At 41.7% G+C, this 18,787-nt stretch overlaps 3 protein-coding genes across 6 annotated transcripts; 1 reads left to right on the top strand and 2 right to left on the bottom strand.

Moving 5' to 3' along the window:
* The first annotated feature begins 1,962 nt into the window (after positions 1-1,962).
* Positions 1,963-5,601, top strand: LOC133914493 (putative vesicle-associated membrane protein 726). The gene is made up of 5 exons (XM_062357594.1): positions 1,963-2,321; positions 4,407-4,548; positions 4,689-4,809; positions 4,927-4,989; positions 5,088-5,601. Exons 1-5 carry the CDS (start codon positions 2,129-2,131, stop codon positions 5,232-5,234), a joined length of 666 nt encoding a protein of 221 aa, XP_062213578.1. The 5' UTR covers positions 1,963-2,128; the 3' UTR covers positions 5,235-5,601.
* A 1,629-nt stretch (positions 5,602-7,230) lies between these two features.
* On the bottom strand, positions 7,231-9,800 carry LOC133916855 (protein SULFUR DEFICIENCY-INDUCED 2-like). Its single transcript, XM_062360727.1, has 3 exons — positions 9,408-9,800; positions 8,140-8,508; positions 7,231-8,008 (listed from the first exon to the last, which is right to left on the bottom strand). The coding sequence occupies exons 1-3, from the start codon at positions 9,525-9,527 to the stop codon at positions 7,559-7,561; spliced, it is 939 nt and encodes a 312-aa protein (XP_062216711.1). The 5' UTR covers positions 9,528-9,800; the 3' UTR covers positions 7,231-7,558.
* A 1,618-nt stretch (positions 9,801-11,418) lies between these two features.
* Positions 11,419-15,775, bottom strand: LOC133916853 (uncharacterized). 4 transcript variants are annotated; one of them, XM_062360723.1, is made up of 8 exons: positions 15,546-15,775; positions 13,758-13,841; positions 13,589-13,677; positions 13,428-13,502; positions 13,201-13,301; positions 12,866-13,129; positions 12,598-12,684; positions 11,419-11,774 (listed from the first exon to the last, which is right to left on the bottom strand). In XM_062360723.1, the coding sequence occupies exons 1-8, from the start codon at positions 15,669-15,671 to the stop codon at positions 11,662-11,664; spliced, it is 939 nt and encodes a 312-aa protein (XP_062216707.1). In that variant the 5' UTR covers positions 15,672-15,775; the 3' UTR covers positions 11,419-11,661. The 4 variants fall into 4 exon arrangements, with proteins under 4 accessions (XP_062216707.1, XP_062216709.1, XP_062216708.1 ...); XM_062360725.1 differs by having other exon boundaries at positions 13,210-13,301; XM_062360724.1 differs by having other exon boundaries at positions 13,758-13,838.
* Between the last annotated feature and the right edge of the window lie 3,012 nt (positions 15,776-18,787).

The raw sequence follows: 18,787 nt of genomic DNA, 5'->3' as shown, positions 1-18,787 counted from the left end.
GAATTCCCTTGAAGGATAGATATAGCACTCACACAGGAGTAGGGTGTTACGCCTCCGCGCGGTCCGAACCTGTCTAAACCCCGGGGCACCCATCTTTCTCGCATTAGGGCGATCATCTTCCACCAGCCACTGCATTTATTTCCGTTCTCACTTATTTCCCAGACAAGATTATCCAGGATCATCCCCCCGGCCGAATCTCTAAAAAGGGGTCTCTCGGGATCCCTGCGACAGGAGTTCACCCTCCGACAGCATCCATCACCTGTACACTATGAGATAAGCAAACACATATCTCCAATTCCATTTGTAGTTAGTCCGTAATTAAAATATTGAATTGAAAACTCAAATCAACTAAGATCACATTCCAATCGAAATTCAAAGTCTGCTCAACTGCGGACTCTCCGAAGAAAAGAGTGTACAACCCAGGCAATCCGAAACTCGACAAACCAAATCAACAACTTTGTCAATCACTTATCACATATAAACCAATACACATTTCAACTTGATTTCTCAACAGTCCATCCAAGATCAACACATTCAGACAACCAAACAGAACATTATACCAAGTCATCCTATTTTATACAACCAATCAAGCAAAAACATGTATCATCGTATTCAACTAACCAAACGTCAGACATGTACCGGTTCATCTTAAATCAACCCATTCAGCTGAACCATCCCATACGGGATCATCTCCCATACGAGTAATACAAAACTATCTTAGGGTATGTTTGGTTAGTTGAACAAAGTCGGATGGGATAAAATCATTCTGGATGGATGAGATGGTCCTAAATGAGTTGGTACAAGTAGATTATTTGGTTAATTGTATGAGATGATACATGAATATGTTTGATTGATGTATAGGATGGTGCGGAAACGTATTTAATTGCTTAAAAGTTATCTATGTATAACTTAATTATTTTGCATAAATAATAATTTCTATATTTATTATTATCAACAAATTATACTAATTAGTATTAATCATTACTAATTCCAGTTAATCATATATTAAATTGTCAATAATCACCACTAAATACCCACAATAATAATTATGGTTAATAACATCTAATTGTAATTAATGTTTAACTAAATTTTTTAATAACTACTAATAGTCACTAATTATTATTAGTCACAAGTGATTAGTAGAGTTGACAAAAACTATACGGGATTGTTTGACTGATTTTATCATACGACTCGGTATAACATCTTCTTAATATAACCAATCCTCCTCCGCCCGACCTCTAACCATACTTATATAGGTTGATTCAAAAAATAAAATAGACCCTTAGTTTTCCTGTATTTTCTATCGTGCTTAATAGCATAGTAATAGACAGAAGAATCTCTTTCTTCGAAATCAGCAATGGGAAGGTATCATCGTGCGGTAGCCAAAGATATGTCGAAATCATCAGCGGCAATTGTACGGTTTCGTTCAGGTCGTGCAGGTAACAGTGGTTTCGTCCGATATTTTTCTTTTCTATTTAATGGATAGTTATAAATTATTATTTAGTTTATTTTTTATTTAATTGGTTGAGAGTGAATTTTTAGTTTTCTAGTATTATATCGATTTAATGATTTAGAAAATACAAAAATTAGTAGAGACCGTGGTTTTCTAAATACTGCTAACCAATTATTATCTCTATTTTATATTAGCAGAGACCGTGGTTTTCTAAACACTATTAATCTTGTACATTTAGCTATTCAGTTCAGCTAGGCCACAATGCTACTTGAGATAATAAATATTTAAATATAGTTAACTGTTTTGTTAGCGCTAATATAAATAATGATATATAAATAAGTACATTATCCTCCACTTAAGCACATAAGATACTATAGTTAAATTTTTTTCATAAGCACATCTTCTGAATACCGTATTGTACATGTCCTGAGTGGACACTTGGCAGAGAGACACGGAGGAGCTGAGAAAAAGGCGCGAGGACCATCCATCCATTTATGCAACCACGCGCGCCATGAGAATCACCACAAGCCTAAATTTAGCGGCACCCCTGCTACCACAATTCCCCGCCACCTTCCCACCACCCTCTTCGTGTCCCCTCCACCGCTCCCACGCACACCACCACCCGGCCACCTCGAGACTGCCCCCCGCCCAGGCGCCGGCGGCCGGAGGGAGAAGATGGGGCAGCAGCGCACGCTGGTGTACAGCTCCGTGGCGCGCGGCGCCGCCGTGCTGGCGGACCACGCCGAGGTCTCCGGCAACTTCGCCTCCGTCTCCGCGGAGTGCCTGCAGAAGCTCCCCGCCTCCAACAACCGCTTCTCCTACAACTGCGACGGCCACACCTTCAACTACCACGTCCACGACGGATTCAGTAATGCCCCCCCTCCCCACCCCCAACAAAAAAAAACTCGAAGCTCATTGCCGTTGTCAGTCTTCTTTCTCCCTTAAGGCGGTCGTAGATTGCGTTAGGGATTTTTAATTGACTGGATCGCCGCACTTATCCGCTTAATTCGTTCAAATCTTTCCAGTAAAGTGTACATTTGCCATGTTCTCCTATTCTTGTCGATTAAATGTGGATCGGGCGTATTTTGGGTTCCTTTCACGTCTTCGGAGGTGCAATTGATTTGTTGATTAGGGGGGTTGAATTGCATACAACTTGTTGATTTCGTTTTCATTAATCGGTTCTGTGATTGTCATTGTGTTTTCGTTGATCAACAGGTGAGGTGGGAATTTTAAAAGCTTGTTAAGTTAATTAGCAGGTTAAGACATGAACAAATCAAAGTGTGCGGTTTCACTCTAATGTACGATTCCGATTTATTTATGGCATGATTCTTTCAGAAACCAGGAAATGTCAGTTTTTTGGTTGGTATATGTGAGTAGGAGGAGGATTGGTCAAAAAAACAATAGGAGGATGGTGAAAAGTTGTGATGCCTGACGTCCCTGCTATGTTTGATTTCATCACTGTGGTTAGCATGATGATGTTCCACTTTTTTGAAGATGGGGTTATCATGACAATGTTGTGATGTGTAGGTTGGCGTGCAAATTATGGCAAGTTTTAGTGTCCATGCATATATTTGTTGATAACAACGTTACATATTCCTTCTTTTCTTGGTGCATAGATTAAGATGGATGTACCCTTTCCAATATTTGGTTAATCGTAACGCTAACAATGACATCCAAACATGTTATTCATCGGTTTTCTTACAATAACCTGTGTAGCACTGGTAAAGTAGCATTCTTTACGTTTACTTATTTCCTCAGTTACCGAGCCTGTATGAAGTAGTGGACTATTTCATGGAATGTTTATGTTACTGCGCCTGTATGGCCATTTCTACTTCCATACTCTTCCCCTTGCTTTTCAATGTTTTTTTAGGAAATACTAGGATCATCCCTTACTGATTATATATTAATTTAAAAATTAAAAGGAGTACAAAGCAAAGTTACAAACCAAAAACAAATGCTTTTCAATGTTTCAGTAGTTAAAAACTGATTGTGCTCTTTTAAAAAAGAAGTTACCGGAGACGGTGTTGGCATCTAGGAGGTTTGTCTTCCTCTCTTACAGTTTATTGCATTCGAATTCTCTAATTTGTCATCCAGTGTCAAATTGAAATCAGATTGCGGTTATTCTTTACTAGGTGGATTACGTGTCTACACTGCGCCTGTTTTATGTTACACAGAGCATGACAAAAGAAGACTAAAAACATTAGATTCATCAAATTTGGACATCTTAATATTTATTTATGAATTTATCAATATTTAACACATTCATTTAATTATGGGAAAAACAGTGGTACTTTTATGCACGCACATAGTTTTAACATGTAGATGACAGTAATAAGAACATAACTAAATTTGTTTTTTTTTTAGTTTTAGATATTTTCCTATGCACTTTAGATTATTTTAGCCGATTTATCAATGAAACTATTATTACTTTCGATCTTTTTCTAGAATACAAAAAAAGTTATGTGTACGTACACATATGTATATGTACACATATACATATATGTGCACGTACATGTATATATATATGTGTATGTGTATGCATACATATATATATACACATTCATACAAGTGCGTGGGATCCACATAAACAGTACCTACATTACCTTGCTCCCTAGAATTGCTCCAAATCTTAGCCCTTTAATATATGTAATGGATTTTAGCCGATTTATCAATGTAACTATTATTACTTTCTATATTTTTCTGGAATAAAAAAGTTATGTGTATGTACACATATGTATATGTATATGTATACATGTACATACAAGTGCGTGGGATACATATAAACAGTACCTACAGTACTTTGCTCCCTAGAATTGCTCCAAATCTTAGCCCTTTAATATATGTAATGGATTACATTTGCCACTGTTTGGTAGAGAACTATGTGTGAACTACAGTACCATACGAATGGTAAAGCTCCGATTGGTTTTCATGTGATGATGCATTTGATTTGCAGCATACTGCGTTGTTGCTACTGAGTCTGCTGGTCGGCAACTTCCAATTGGCTTCATTGAGAGGGTCAAGGAAGATTTTTCCAAGAAATACAGCGGAGGGAAAGCCAGAAGTGCTACTGCAAACAGCCTCAAACGAGAATATGGGTACGTTACTTTTAAACATTTGCATGCATCTCTCTCTCTCTCTCTCTCTCTCTCTCTCTCTCTCTCTCTCTCTCTCTCTACATAGAAGCTAGCTACTCAGTATGAACAGTCTTAATTACTAATGGATGCCTTTTTTCTAGGCCTAAACTTAAAGAACACATGAGGTACTGTGACCAGCACCCTGAGGAGATTGACAAGCTTGCAAAAGTGAAGGCTCAGGTTACAGAGGTCAAGGGAGTAATGATGCAAAACATCGAAAAGGTGTGTCTCTTTTACTGTCAGTTGGATATGGGATATTGAGATATAAGGGAGTATATTTGAAGCTTCAGCAATGTTTGCTTTCCTAGCAATCTGACACCCAATCGCTTGGTATATCAGGTACTAGATCGTGGTGAGAAAATTGAACTGCTCGTCGACAAAACGGAGGATCTCCGCTCGCAGGTTTCAGATGCTTGCTCTCTCCTAAAGTCAGTCTTCTGTTTCCTCTATCACAATCGTCAGTCAATGAGACATGACAGCATCTGTTCTTTCGTCTGTAGGCACAAGACTTCAGGAAGCAGGGAGCAAAGATACGGCAGAAGATGTGGTGGGAGAATATGAAGATGAAGCTCATCGTTTTCGGTATCGTGGTTGCGCTGATCCTCCTCCTCATCTTGACAGTTTGCCGTGACTTCAGGTGCTGGTGATGCGAAAATATAACGCTCACCTCACTGACTATTGCTATAGCCTTCGGTTTCATGCTCTTGTTCCTGGAGAGAAGGAAATGCAGGAAAGAAAAAGAACACAACCAAGTAGAGAGTTCATTACCATCACACCTCGGTGCCAGAATCCGTTAGTGCGATGTTGTGGACACGGATGGATCACGTTCGTTTTAGTTATGTGTGGACCTCCGGGCCCGCAATTATAATAGAGCTCCCTCCTATTCTTTCTTCATTGTAATATTAGTACTGTTCTGATTCAGATGAGCTACTTAAACAGCAACTTCGTAAAGAATTTGTCCCTGTCCTTGCTGACCTTGTCTCATGTTCTTGCTTCTGTGCTGGCGAATCTTGAATTGCCATAGAGCACCCTTTTTCAAATAGATGTCTTGGGTCAGTTTATGATTGCTGCACTGTCGAATCCAGTTAGTTATTTCATTAATTATTGTAAGATTATTCCGTTGTTGTAGCTTAAAAAAGTTGCTTCTAATTGAGTGTATCACCTGTTGTATATTTTACTGAAATTTTCAATGTGTTGGAATTCTTTTGGGCTGAATCTTGTAGCTGATATGAGCTTGGGCTTTTGTTTGGCCCAGCCCATGGCTTCTTACCCTTAAAGGGCAGCCGGCTGCTAGGGAATCGTAGGAGATCGATGGAAGGTGAGGCCAGGGGCACCTGGGCGTGCGGCGACGGCAACTGCCGCCCGCATTGTGCACCTGGGAGCCTGAGGTGCTGCAGTTCAGTTGGGATTTTGGATCCGGTCGGCCGGTGCAGGGCTCCCTCTCCATAGATCCTTCTCCTTCCCCTCTCTGTTCAGCACACAGATGAAAGGATTCTCACAGTGAGTTTTCCCCAATTTCCTCTTCCTCCCAGTGGTGTTAGGCCGGTTCAATCCGAGCTTTCCTCGGCTTGATTTGGCGTTCGGAGATTGGGAAGGAAGTGGTGTTGGTCCGGAGCTGCATAAGCCGGAAGTTCGCCCACACGTGCTGCGTGCAGTGTGGTTTGGGCATTATATCTCCGTCTTCCTTCTTGTCGGCGCAACGGCGGGCAATTGGATTTCTGGGACTGCGACCTTCGAGTCGTGCCTTGCCCCGATTATTCAATCTCTTCATCACCTCTCATTGTGAGTTTTTATCCCCCTTTTACATTCTGGACAGCAGGCTGATTATTCTTACTTGCTCTGTGATGATAGAAGTGATCTTAGATTGGGTTATTGCTTAAGAACAATAGCATTAGGGTCTTTGGTGCTATGGATGTGTGAGCTATTAATGAGGTTGGTCTGTGCTGCATTTTACTAGTCTCTGGTGTTGATCTGAGTGGTAGCTTCCTCTCTGTTGGTGGTCTCTTGGGCGCAGGTTTCTGTGATGGCATATTTCTTTCTTGTTTGGATATGCACTGTCCTGGGAAGCTTCAGTAGATTTCACCATCTGTTTGCTCGTATTATTTTTGCCTTGGCCAAATACTCTTTGTTGGAGATCCTCTGTTTATGTACAGCTCACAATCCAGTGCTTTCACTTGGTATATTGTCCAAGATCCTTTTGCTAGTTGAGATATTAACGATAGCCCAATCACTGATTAGATCAATAGAACAATTAGGGAGCAAGACTTCAAAGTCTTGGGGCCAATTGTTGTGCCTAAATCTGAGAGCAATAATTTTATCTTCTTGCTGTCCTTATGTTGGGGTACTGTCCCATATGATTTATGTTGTTATTCGACTATTCAAGTTACACATGAAGAGTTGCATTGTTACTGCTCTTACACAGTTGTTACCCTGCCTTATCATGTGTATAGTTAGCTCGAATTTTCATTCTTGTAATTATGTTTGTGGAATAATATATATGCTCTATTTATCACAATTTTTTCAACATCACCAACAATATAGAAGGAAAAAAAAGTATTTTAAAAAGCCACGTCAATGCCAAGCTGAGCCTTCGAATATCTTTATTTCATATGCTGAATGTTTACTACTTTTTGATGACCAGGAACGAAGGCCCAAGTTTGCACTGGTTACAAAGATATGTACACATTTCTATGCATCGACAAACCATGCACATACGAACTACTCCCTAAAACATGCACACATGCTGCATGCATGCAAAACACATCTACAGATGCAAGCATAGGGTACAAACTTAAGTACACGCTTTACTTCAGTGCCTGATGCAATTGTACAAACCATCTCTTGAGCCCAATGCACCATGCATCGACGAGTTCATCCAAAAGATTGAGCTGCTGAGGAAAAGAGTCGATGGTGTGCATGGAGCTATCGGCACTCCCTAAAAGATCCTGCTATAGATACTTATATATCGCTTCTAGCAAGCCATCTGTTCCCTACAGATAGGTGAGATCTCCTCGAACACGGGCAGCCTCCTGTTGCTCTTCCGGTACGGCGCCGCCCAATGTGTCACCACCACGTCCAGCAGCGCCACCATCTCGTCCTCGACCCAGTCATCGCAGCCATCGTCCCCGCGTCGGCCGTCGGCTGCACTACCACCGCCCGGCGACGTCAGGGCCATGATCCGGGCCAGCAGCTCCTCAACCTTCCTGACGATCTTGCCGTCTCGCTGGTCGCGGGCCTGGTACCTCCCCGCGAGCACGTCGGCCAGGACGATCTCGGCGTCGGCGATCCGGGACTGCTCGATAAGGCAGAGCGCGAGGTTGCACGCCTTATTTGCGTCCGGGTCGATCATCTGCGCCTTCTGGTACACCACCTCCGCCGCCATGAAGTTCCGCTGCTGCATGTACGCCCACGCGAGGTTGCCCTGTGACCGTGCATGGCAATGACCGGCAAAGCTAGCGTCAGACCGCGCGCGAGTAATGCCGTGACAATGTAAGCGTGTAACGATAGTGAAGCCATGCATGACGAGCAAGGAAAAAGCTAGTCAATTATTACCAGGACGCGCGAGGTTTCTTGCTTGACGGAGACATGGATCCTGCGGCCGTGCGACCGGCCTCGCTTCGTCGTCCTGCCGTGGAACGTCTCGCCGAGGTAGATCTTGCGGAGCTTCTGCTTGAGCAGCTCGATCTCCTCCTTGGTCCGGCCGCTGGCCTTGTAGAGGTCGAGGAGGATGTTGTCGAGGGACTCCTGGGACTGCTTGGGGCAAAGGTGACGCAGCGACTTGATGCCGTCCACGGCCTCGGCGAGGTACCCGCGCTGCTTCATCACCACGGCCATGTCCTTGAGCGCGCTGTCCACCTTGTCGCCCGTGTTGATCGCCTTCCAGAACCACGCGATGGACGCGTCCAGGTCTTTCTCCACCAGCTTCAGTTTCCCCGGCAACGTTCGTAGTGTCAGTTTTTTTTTTCCAAACGACGTTGGGAGGTTCCAATTTTATTAGATAAGGAATAAAATAGAAGTTTGGGAAAATAAAAGGAATTAAAAAAAGATCCAACCGTCCTGCCAGGAACACAGAAACATAGCAAACAACCCGGCACGAGCAAAACAGGATAGAGAAAAAGAAGGAACTACTAAATGGCACATATAGTTGACAGGTATTGGTAGGTCTCGTCCTTGATCTTGTGAGCCATTTTGAGTGCCATGTTACTTGAGTTTTGGAAGGTACTTGAATTTCTCTCTTTCCAAATATTCCTCTAGAAAACAAAAACAAGTACGTCAAATTGGTGTCTCAATTGTTTGTCCATCTTTTCCATCAAAGAAGGGTGTGATATTGATCCACTGTTGGAATGTTGTGTAGTGTCAGTTAATTTCGAGCGTTCATATATGTACTTCAGTTGGCACTCGATCTAACTTGCGCCATATGTATATTAAAGCGTGTTAAAGCTAGCTAGCTCGATCTTTCGCCATTTTGGTTTCAAGGGGACGTACACTATTGTTTTTTGCTAAATTTTGTTTGGGTTTACAAAGTAAGAAAGTGCATGCCTACATATATGCGAAGTCTGGTGTATAATTTTTTGTAAATATATTCTAGAAAAATGTTTGTATAAGCATATGTGTAACGGTAAATGAAATCCATGGTTACATGTGGATGCACTCTAGTTCAACTTAATAAGATTAGATCAAATTAATTAGTTAGCTGTTTAAGTTGAAACTAATATGGATCCACGGATCGTTCCGCTTACGCTGCGCATTTCTCAACGGATTGCCGCAAAATGCTCGGTAATCTTAATACATAGCAGGAAGCGAATCGAAGCTAGCTCTACCTGGTAGTGCTTGGCCCTTGCGTACGGCCCGTCGCCGGGCGGGATCTTGTCGGCGACGTGCGGCGCCGCGGCAGCGCCCGGGCTCGCCGGCTGAGGAGCCATGCCGACCAGCTGATCCATGCCTCGAGATCTGCCTCCTCCTCCAGGTAGCTACCTAATGATTGGCCTTGGCTTCCCTCTCCCTGCTGTTTCCTCGCTGCTGTACGGTTAGGCACCATGGCGAGGCTGAAGAGAGCTGTCCTTGTTTATAACCAGAGCCGCGACCCCGACCAGACCATGAAGCTGCCCGAGCGGCGCACGTGGACGGGAACCAGTCCAGGTTCAGTCTTCGCCTAAGGCCCTCGCACTGCATAGCTAGGCAAGTTCATCGCGTCGTGTCCGGTAGCTGGTGCCCCCTGCCTGATAAGAGCTGACCCCTTCGCGTGACGCAAAGACGTGGCACTGGAGCCGGCGCGCGGCCCCGCTGCCGGTGTCGTGTGGATGGCCCGTCAATTCTGTACATGCGTTACTCAGGCTAGAAATGGTATTATTAGTCACACGAAATTCAAAGCTTGTACAGCTTATTATATTTTGGCCTCTTTTCCATACTTATCTAACAACTTGCAATGATGTGGTTTTGATATGGGATCACAAAGAAGCTTTATTGCTCTACACGACCAGGAATTCTTATGATTTGCTCATCTAAAATCTGAAGACCTTACTTATACAACTGAAGTTTGAGCAATTATCACATTTTTTATTTTGAGTAAATTACTGCTGATCCAACAAGGTCCTTTATCATATATTCATATCTAGTCTTATTTTCCTTCATGTTTTCACGTAATTAACGTTTGATGTGTACGGTTTTTAGCCAAGACTGTGACAACCGCTGTGCTTTCGCAAACCTGGCCTCAAGTAGAAGAGTCCAGGCTTCGGGGTAGTTTTGGTTGGTGCCGCCGTCATGCCTGCTCGATTCTCTTTCGTTTCACTTTGGTTCACCTTCAGGTTTCAATAGCGACCACTCAACCGTGTCCATTGTGTGTGGCTTCATTCGCCGAAACAAGGCCATGGCTATACTGTACGCCTACCCCAAGAGATGTGATTATGCGAAGTTCCAAAGACTTGGGAAGTAAACTGTAATGCCAATTTGGAACACAGGAATATCACAGGAGGGAATATAGTAGAGTACATGATGTGTTAGGAAATCGAGCATGACTACAGTAGGATTGTTTCTTTTCTTTTTCTTTGTTAGAAGGGCTGAAATAAAACATTGAGCAGTACACCCCTGTGCTTACAAAAGGACCTTGAAGAACAACAAAAATACAACAACACACATATTCTTCGTCCTCGCACACAAACGTCCGCATTGCTCGCTGGACTCCGCTTGGAACCGCCAAAATCGACGAACAGCAACAACGATAAGTAACAAATCTACCAAGATTAACCAAAGAGATCTCAAACCTTGAGTAGCCGCAAGAGAAATGGACGAACCAGTAGAGCCGCAAGGCCAACCAACTCCGCACACAAAGACATCACTGAACGAGCATCGGCTGCCAACTTTGCCATCGTGGTAGCTTAGGAAACCCACGTTGTAGACCAAGCCGATGACCCAGGACAAAATTCCAATGTCGCTGAAGAAAACTCCGACGACCTAGCCTAAATACCCTCAGGGGCCCTGAGATCCCTCCAGACCTGCGCAAAAAGGCTGAGGAAAATCAACATCACACCTAGGACTGTTGCAAGAGAGGTCGACGAAACCAACGACCGCGCCAAAGCCAGCCTAGAAGAGCAGAAGCCGACAGAACACCAACCAAACCCTAAACCGACACCAAACTACCTAAACTGTAGTCTAACAACCACTAAACTACCCTACTAGACACTCCAGGTGTCGATCCAGCTATTCCCCTCTATCTCAGGCTCCGCATTCCAAACAAGTTCAAGCTTCGCCCCCAGTCCAGAGCCAGCCCAAACGACATAGCAATCAGATAAAATCAACGTCGGATCCCACAATCAAAAAATGAACTCAAATTGCTGATCTGGAAACTGGTAAACTATCAAAAAATGCACTCTTAAATACAGGAAAGGTGTCACAGGAAAAACTTAACATTCTCGTCAAAATCCCACAGAATTGAAGCAATGGCACAGACCATTGGCGATTATACTAAAAACTGGGAGGACTAGGAAACAGAACTACAGTTCCATCCATGGATAGCGCCCTTATATTTATTTTTCGTTTTTGTTTGCAATACAGCACCCCATGACCGGGTTAGATGATCTAATAGTTTTGGTTGCCCCGCCCACGGAAACCACCCATTCGTCCATGTCCTCGCACATAGCCCCTGCCGCCGGGGCCACCTGCACCTCTGCCACCACGTTCATATCCAGGACCTGCATAATAGAGTGCCACAAGTGGTTGTTTAAGACGTCACTGAACATCAAGAAAGGGCCTCGACCCCTTTTCTTAGTCTAAATAAGCAACAATGAGATACTAGACACTGCAAAAGTAAACACAACCCCTATGGAGTTAAAGCACTTGTTAAAATCGAAAACGCTCAACATGCTCTATGATTTTCAGCAATCCTACATTTTAAGCACCTTCTCGTTACATGACAGTCACCATTACTGACCTAAATTAATGCTTGACAAACCTTTTCTTACGATGTCTCGAAAGCTGATTCTTACTAGCTCACTGGCTATAAAGGTTCTCACTTGCTTTCAATCGCTCTAATGGAAAGAGAGCGGACGGATGGATTAGCAAAAAGGAAAGAACGAGAACTGGTCTGCAAACAATTCCTGCCTATATAGCTTGTTTTTGCTCGCAAAAGACAAAAAGAAAGAAAAGTGAATGATTGCAGTGCACATATCCAGGACCAAGAAACAGGTGGATTGGGACTTGGGCCACAGCAGTAAGTAAATTCTGAAGAGTTTATCTTACCAAACCAAATTCAGATCTTTTTTAGAATGTTATTTCTACAAGACAGATCATACCGAGAATTGATAAAACCTAACGTACATATAACCAATCATATGATTTATTCAGTATGCTTTAAAAACAGACAAGTTCAGAAGGAAAGGATACATCATGTTTGTTATCATTCACAGAAGTTTGGATTAGTTATGACTTTATTTAAATGCATAAGTAGGCAACAGAAAGATTTAACTCATGCATGCATAGTAAATAGAGCACATATAACTGATATTGTGTACATACCACCATATCCCCCCCAGTTGCCTCTTCCTCGGCTGCCATCACCACCACCACCACCTCTGTTACGGTTGTAGTTCCAGCCACCATTTTCTGACAAGAAAAATATTAGCATACATAGTTTTATAGAATCTAAAAAATGAACATATGAACTGAAGCAATCTGGAGACACTGAATTCCCAGTGTAGTGATTATCTCGTTATTAACATTTCAGCGATATTGTTCAAAACCTGAAGAATCTGGTAAAGGAATATAAATCTATTTTACTACTTACCATATCCTTCATATCCACCTTGGTTGTAACCATACCCCCCATAACCACCTTGGTTGTGGCCATATCCTCCCTGACTGCCATATCCACCTTGATGTCCATAACCCCCTTGGTGTCCATATCTGCCATAACCTCCTTGGTTGTTATCATATCCACCATAGCCTCCTTGCTTGTTATCATATCCACCATAGCCTCCACCATACCCACCCCTGCCACCCCAGCCCCTACCTCGCCCCCTGCCTCTACCACGGCCGCGTCCATATGAATCTTCAATACATTATAAACAAGTTAGCACTTGGTCACGTAAACAGACTTAAATTTACTGACAGTTTGTTCACCTGTTTGACCTTGATTTTGTCTTGGCTGGTGCTGTTGATACTGCTGAGGTTGCTGGTATCTTTTTGGCTTAAGTGGTTCTGAATGCAGCGGAGCTTGATACCTACAAAAGAGCAACAACATTACTTAGAAATGCATTAGAACAGTGCCGAACTCATCGAACCAAGCTAAGACCATGGGTAGATAACTTTGAAAACCCCTGAAAAACAAAGCAAAACAAATAGAATACCCAGGTGAATTCTTGTTAAGCTCCTTAGGCGATAAGGAAATTGAGATCATTGAAACATGACGAGTCATCTCCAATCTGCAATAACACAACAACAATAAGTAAAAGAAAGCATGGTGATCCAAAAATATATCAACAAACAGAACAGTTTTGTGAAACTTAACGGTACAAGGCCTTCTTCGATGGGCTCCCATACATCAGTAATACTGATCGAACTGATTAATGTATCTTGATGCAACCCAGGAATCCTCTTCTGCAGTTTGATAGAGATACGAGTCAAACCCAACAGTCCAGATGATGGCAACTAAACAATACAGCTCAGAACAGACAAACCTTTATGATCTCAGCGATAGCCACTGTCTTGCTAATAGCCTGTCCCATAGCCTTCAACACAATTTCTTTCACCTGTTTTTCCTGCTATAAAAAGCTTATAAATTCATAGCACACATAAATTTGTGTGAATAATAGAAATCCAAAATAGCATAGCACATTACATGTTGTCTACAGGGAAGGTTCTACTCCAGCAGAATTTGTAAAGTGAATCAGATTTGTGCAAGAATGGAAGATCACAAGTATCGCACAATGCATTGGCTAGGTATTGTCATTCCCCAGTGAGAGGTTGCAATCTCACATCTCTGTATACCATCGATAAATGGTACAGTTCTAATGGGCTACAACAGCTGTTCACTGTATTAAGGAAATTAAGATGATACCCATTAGTTTATTAGGAAATACTAGCAAAATAATTTACCTAGAGTTCACGTTCTCTAACACAATAATTGCTACCTCTGCTAACCAAGCTCGGGTGCACATAATCTGTAAACGTCATCCTTTTCAAGGGCTTGCTTAGATTTTGTGCTTGGTCCACCCTGGATGCCATCCTAGAAGGTGAGATTTCAGTCTCATTATGCAGCGGATTTTGGAGGCTGGAGGAGGTATACAAAAAACAAAGGGATAGAGCACTGAGATAGGTAGAAGCAGGCAAGCTATAGATAAGGGGATGAGCAGGAGATTGGGCGAAATGTGAATGTAACGAGCCTAGGTGGCAGGATTACAGTAAAACTGAATGGGCAATAGGGACGCATAGAGCCAGCAGGGGTGATCGGCTTTATGTGCACAAGGAAAGAAGGGATAGGGAAATCTTTCCTATTTTGGTTTGATCTCACATATCCTTTTCATTAGCAAACAGTGGGCAGGGAGGTTGTGGGAGCTTAACCTGCCGATGGTTGGTTTAATGATGAATGGTTCATACCAAGAGAATGTCGATCTTGGCCTGCAAACATGATGTTAGGGGATATGCAGCTTTATTGCAATATTCGTGTGACAACCCACTCAATTCAATAATAAGAGTTTGCTGAACAGCAACTATAAAAAGGTGCGCCTACAGTTACACTGAATTGCGCACTAAACACCAACACTATTGCACTCAAGGTGAATAGTGTACTAAACGCCAACACTTGTCAATTGCACTCAAGGCGGGCATACAGAATCTATTGTTGTCATCCAACCTACAATATGTAACCGACACATTACAAGGGTCTCACGCATAACAAAATAAAGCAACGACAAGAGGGATCACATGTGATCGCATAGCAGCAGAACATATAACACAATTCATCATAATAGCTAGAGGCTGGATATCCATAGCTACATACCAAAATTGCCTTTTGACATCCTGAATCAATTGTAGCGAAAACTAAAACATTATCCCCTCAATCAACAGTACCATAACACGCACCATCAATATATATATTCCACCAATTTTAGCCAGCCGGGGAAACTCAACTTGCCCTATATTTGAAGATCCGATGCGCCACAGCACACAGAACAGAGCAAATCGCCACATAGCACATAACGTAACAAATCCACACCTCCTACTCTAAAACGGGCATGCCCCAATCCAAAAGCCTCATTTCCCCATACGTTCAACACAGCAGTCCGCAGCACGTTCTAAACAACGAGCATTCGCATCCCGCTCAACACATGTTGCCATCTTCGATACGCGGCAGCGAGATCTGACCGGACACTCTGCGCCTAGGTCGAGCGACGCAAGCGAAGCGGACGGGTTGCGGGGTCGAACGACGCGACGGCTACCGGGGGGGGGGGGGGCGGGGGCGGTACCTGGAGGAGGGAGGTGGCGTAGGTGATGTAGTTGCGGATGAGGCCCTGGGTGGTGATGCGGATCTCGTTCTCGCTGATGGCAGCGGCCTCGGGCCGCGGCTTGTCCACCCGCTGGTACCGATCCATGGCGCTTTCCTCCGGCGAGGAGGGGCGGCGGTGGCGGCGCTGCTGTGGTTTAAGGGGAAGAGGATGGGAATGGGAAGGAAGGAAGGGCGTGTTGATGGGGCGGGTAAAACCCTAGAAATAGGGGGAGTTAGGGTTTAACGGCATCCGGGGGTGGCGCGCAGGTGCCTAGAGATTCGGACTTTTTGTTTCTTCTCTTTTCGTGTTCTTTTCTTTTTTGCGTGGTTCTTTTTTCGACTATGGAATATTGTGATGCTCTTTTTTTTGCTGATATGTTTGAGATATGGGGTTAATATATGGTGTAACAGATATATCTCCAGACACATTTTGATGCTTATGGAAAAAAGAAAAAAAATGTTTGTGAATTATGGTCGAGCAGCGCACCGGGCTCAATCTGAGCGTTCACCGGCTTTTTAAGAGTGAAAGCTATGGGAATATAGAATGCAACCACACTTAGATCGGTTTATTTGAGCTTCTGTTTTAGATTTTTTTTTTTTGAAAAACTGTGTTTTTATTTGTCTGAAAAATTATTTTTAAAAATAATATGTTAGCTTCTACAATAAATTTTTAACTTATTAGTATATAGCTTATTAGAAAAATATATCTCAATAAATTTCTCAATTTTAATTATTTTTTTCAAAAATAGGCTTTTGACTCATAAAAATTATTTCTTTAAAATACTGTTTGTTGTAGCTTGTAATTTCTAGCTTCTGGTAGCTGCAAAAATATAACAAAAATAAGAAACAAGCATGGCCTTAGAAGAATGCTTAAAGAGAGATAATAAATGGTATGTCATCTAGAGTCTGCATATGAACTAATTTTTTATGGGGATAACGGTTTATAGACGCTTAAATAGTTTAATAAAATAAGAGGACGCTTAAGTATCTATGAGCCACAACGCGTATGAGCATACTCCTATAGTTTTTTTACTCTGGTCTGGAGCGCTAGACTCCACAACAGGGGCGAAGCTAGAACGAACAAGACCCTGATGCACCATTTCATTGTGTATATAGTAACCGTTCAATTTTTAAGTAATACACCACAAAATAGCATTGCAATTTTTAAAGGACCCTGATGCATGTGCACCATGGTCCATGAACCTGCCATGGCCCCTGCTCCACAAGACGCTTGCCAAGGGTACACTCAGTCTAAAAATTGAGCCGAGATATATCCGTAACTAGCCATGTAGAAGCATTGTACGGGCCCTTTTCACACGTGTTGACTTCCACCATATAAAAAATAAGCTAGCAACTACCATGAAGCGTCTAGCCATGTAGAAGCGTTGTACGGCCCTAATGCTCACGGTATAGTTTCAAAAAGAAAGGTTATGGAGTTGCAACTATATATGTGTTCGAGACTTCAAGTGGTGAGGCACCATGTCAAAAAAAAAAAAAAAACATTTCTTTCAAAAAGAACAAAGACTTGTAGAATTCAAAAAGGATAGGTTTAGCATTGTTAAATAAACATTGTGGACGTGTGTTTAATAATGTGTCCAAAATAACATCTAGATTGTTGAGGATTCATTGCTACAGATTACATAACTATAGTTCAACGGAAATTAGAATTTATATATGACATACAAAGACATGGGTAGCAGTAGAAATCTTGTACCTGAATTGTTTTCTTACTTTTTTATGAGATTGTCTCAAGATGCAATGGATGTTTAGAGTCTGCTGAGGATGTCATCGATTAGTTTATGTTCTGGTCTTGGAAATATCATGGCACTTACAAAAATTCTTATCCATGTGTTACATGATTTGTATTTTGATCCACCATTCGAACATAGCATGTTTTCGAGGGAAAAAGAACAGCACATACCAAATGTGTACCCTTTTCCCGTCGTACTATCCTTTTCAAACTGTTTTTAAACAAATTCGTGATTGAAGTTTGAAATCCCACCCGTTATGGTGATGGGCTGGAAACGGCACGCCATATAGGAGAAGCCCTTGTTACTAGGCCTCAGTGTGTCAGATAGGTTTCATCAAAGTAAGGCTCAGCCGGCCCATACTGCCCTAACGACGGACGACCCGTTATGGTGATGGGCTGGAAACGGCACGCCATATATATATGTCGGTTTTAAAAAATTATAAATTTAGACTCGTGTTGCCCTTTCAACATGCCGCTAAGGTTCAAAAATTTGTTTGAACCCTGAAATTCCTGATGTTCACAATATTCGAAAAATTCAGTTGAAATTCGACTATAATTCGATCGAATTCACTTGGTCAAACTGGTTTGACCACGGCAAAAACCGACCGAATTGGACATTTAGTAACCAGACAATTTTATCGATTAATTGCTCGATTTCATCAGTATTCAAACGCATTTTTCACATTTCGTTTATCGTCGAAAACCGCTCGAATTTCAATAAAGTTCAAGAAAAACCATAAAAATAGCTCAATATTGTAAAATTAATAACTAATTCATCTGAGTTTCAAATTAAGTGAAACATTTTTTTTCTTGTAACATGATCTACATGATAAAAGTATTTATAATCATAAAAAGTTAAATATTTTCTATGAGAAAATGTAATTACTAAACCTAGTTAAATACATAGTTAATTCTTTGCTAATCAAAAAATCATAAAACCAATTTTATTAGTCCTCTTATATGATCCTATGTCTTATAAAAATATATAAACTTATGAAATAGTTATTGTAACATATATGATTGTGTAAATATGTTGCAAATAGATTAATTCATAACTAATTCATCATACCTCCAAATTTAGTGAAACCACTTTTATTAATTTGATTATACTACGTTTTACGTAGAAAAAATAATGATAGACACGAAAATGTTAATTACAGTGATGTTTCTTAACATGTTCATTTATATGCTTGTGAATTTTGTAAAATTACGGAAAAATTAATATAACTCAAAATGAATTAATTAAATTTTATAGATCCTCTTAAGGTACCCTCTACACATAACAACTATGTGTTTGTATGTTAATATTTTCCTTAACATGAATCCTACCGAATGAGCTACGCATTTTTTAAAGCACGTTTTTTTTTCAAACTTCCTCTTTATGAAATATGATGCAAAGGACATTATTTTTGAAAAAAAAAATCACAGAAGGCCTTAGAATTGTCTATAATATTTTTAGATTTTTTATTTTA

This window comes from Phragmites australis, chromosome 4, assembly GCF_958298935.1.
Source record: "Phragmites australis chromosome 4, lpPhrAust1.1, whole genome shotgun sequence".
NCBI lineage: Eukaryota > Viridiplantae > Streptophyta > Magnoliopsida > Poales > Poaceae > Phragmites > Phragmites australis.
This window is presented reverse-complemented; position numbering and strand designations above follow the sequence as displayed.

Excerpts from the sequence above, each read along its gene's own strand:
- LOC133914493 (XM_062357594.1), top strand. The coding sequence starts at position 2,129 with ATGGGGCAGCAGCGCACGCTGGTGTACAGCTCCGTGGCGCGCGGCGCC. Across the intron at positions 4,549-4,688 it reads AGCCTCAAACGAGAATATGG|GCCTAAACTTAAAGAACACA; the intron begins GTACGTTACTTT and ends CCTTTTTTCTAG. Across the intron at positions 4,810-4,926 it reads TGATGCAAAACATCGAAAAG|GTACTAGATCGTGGTGAGAA; the intron begins GTGTGTCTCTTT and ends TTGGTATATCAG.
- LOC133916855 (XM_062360727.1), bottom strand. The coding sequence starts at position 9,527 with ATGGATCAGCTGGTCGGCATGGCTCCTCAGCCGGCGAGCCCGGGCGCT. Across the intron at positions 8,509-9,407 it reads CAAGGGCCAAGCACTACCAG|CTGGTGGAGAAAGACCTGGA; the intron begins GTAGAGCTAGCT and ends GGGAAACTGAAG. Across the intron at positions 8,009-8,139 it reads AAGAAACCTCGCGCGTCCTG|GGCAACCTCGCGTGGGCGTA; the intron begins GTAATAATTGAC and ends GCACGGTCACAG.
- LOC133916853 (XM_062360723.1), bottom strand. The coding sequence starts at position 15,671 with ATGGATCGGTACCAGCGGGTGGACAAGCCGCGGCCCGAGGCCGCTGCC. Across the intron at positions 13,302-13,427 it reads CTTAACAAGAATTCACCTGG|GTATCAAGCTCCGCTGCATT; the intron begins GTATTCTATTTG and ends GCTCTTTTGTAG. Across the intron at positions 12,685-12,865 it reads AGGTGGATATGAAGGATATG|AAAATGGTGGCTGGAACTAC; the intron begins GTAAGTAGTAAA and ends TTTTCTTGTCAG.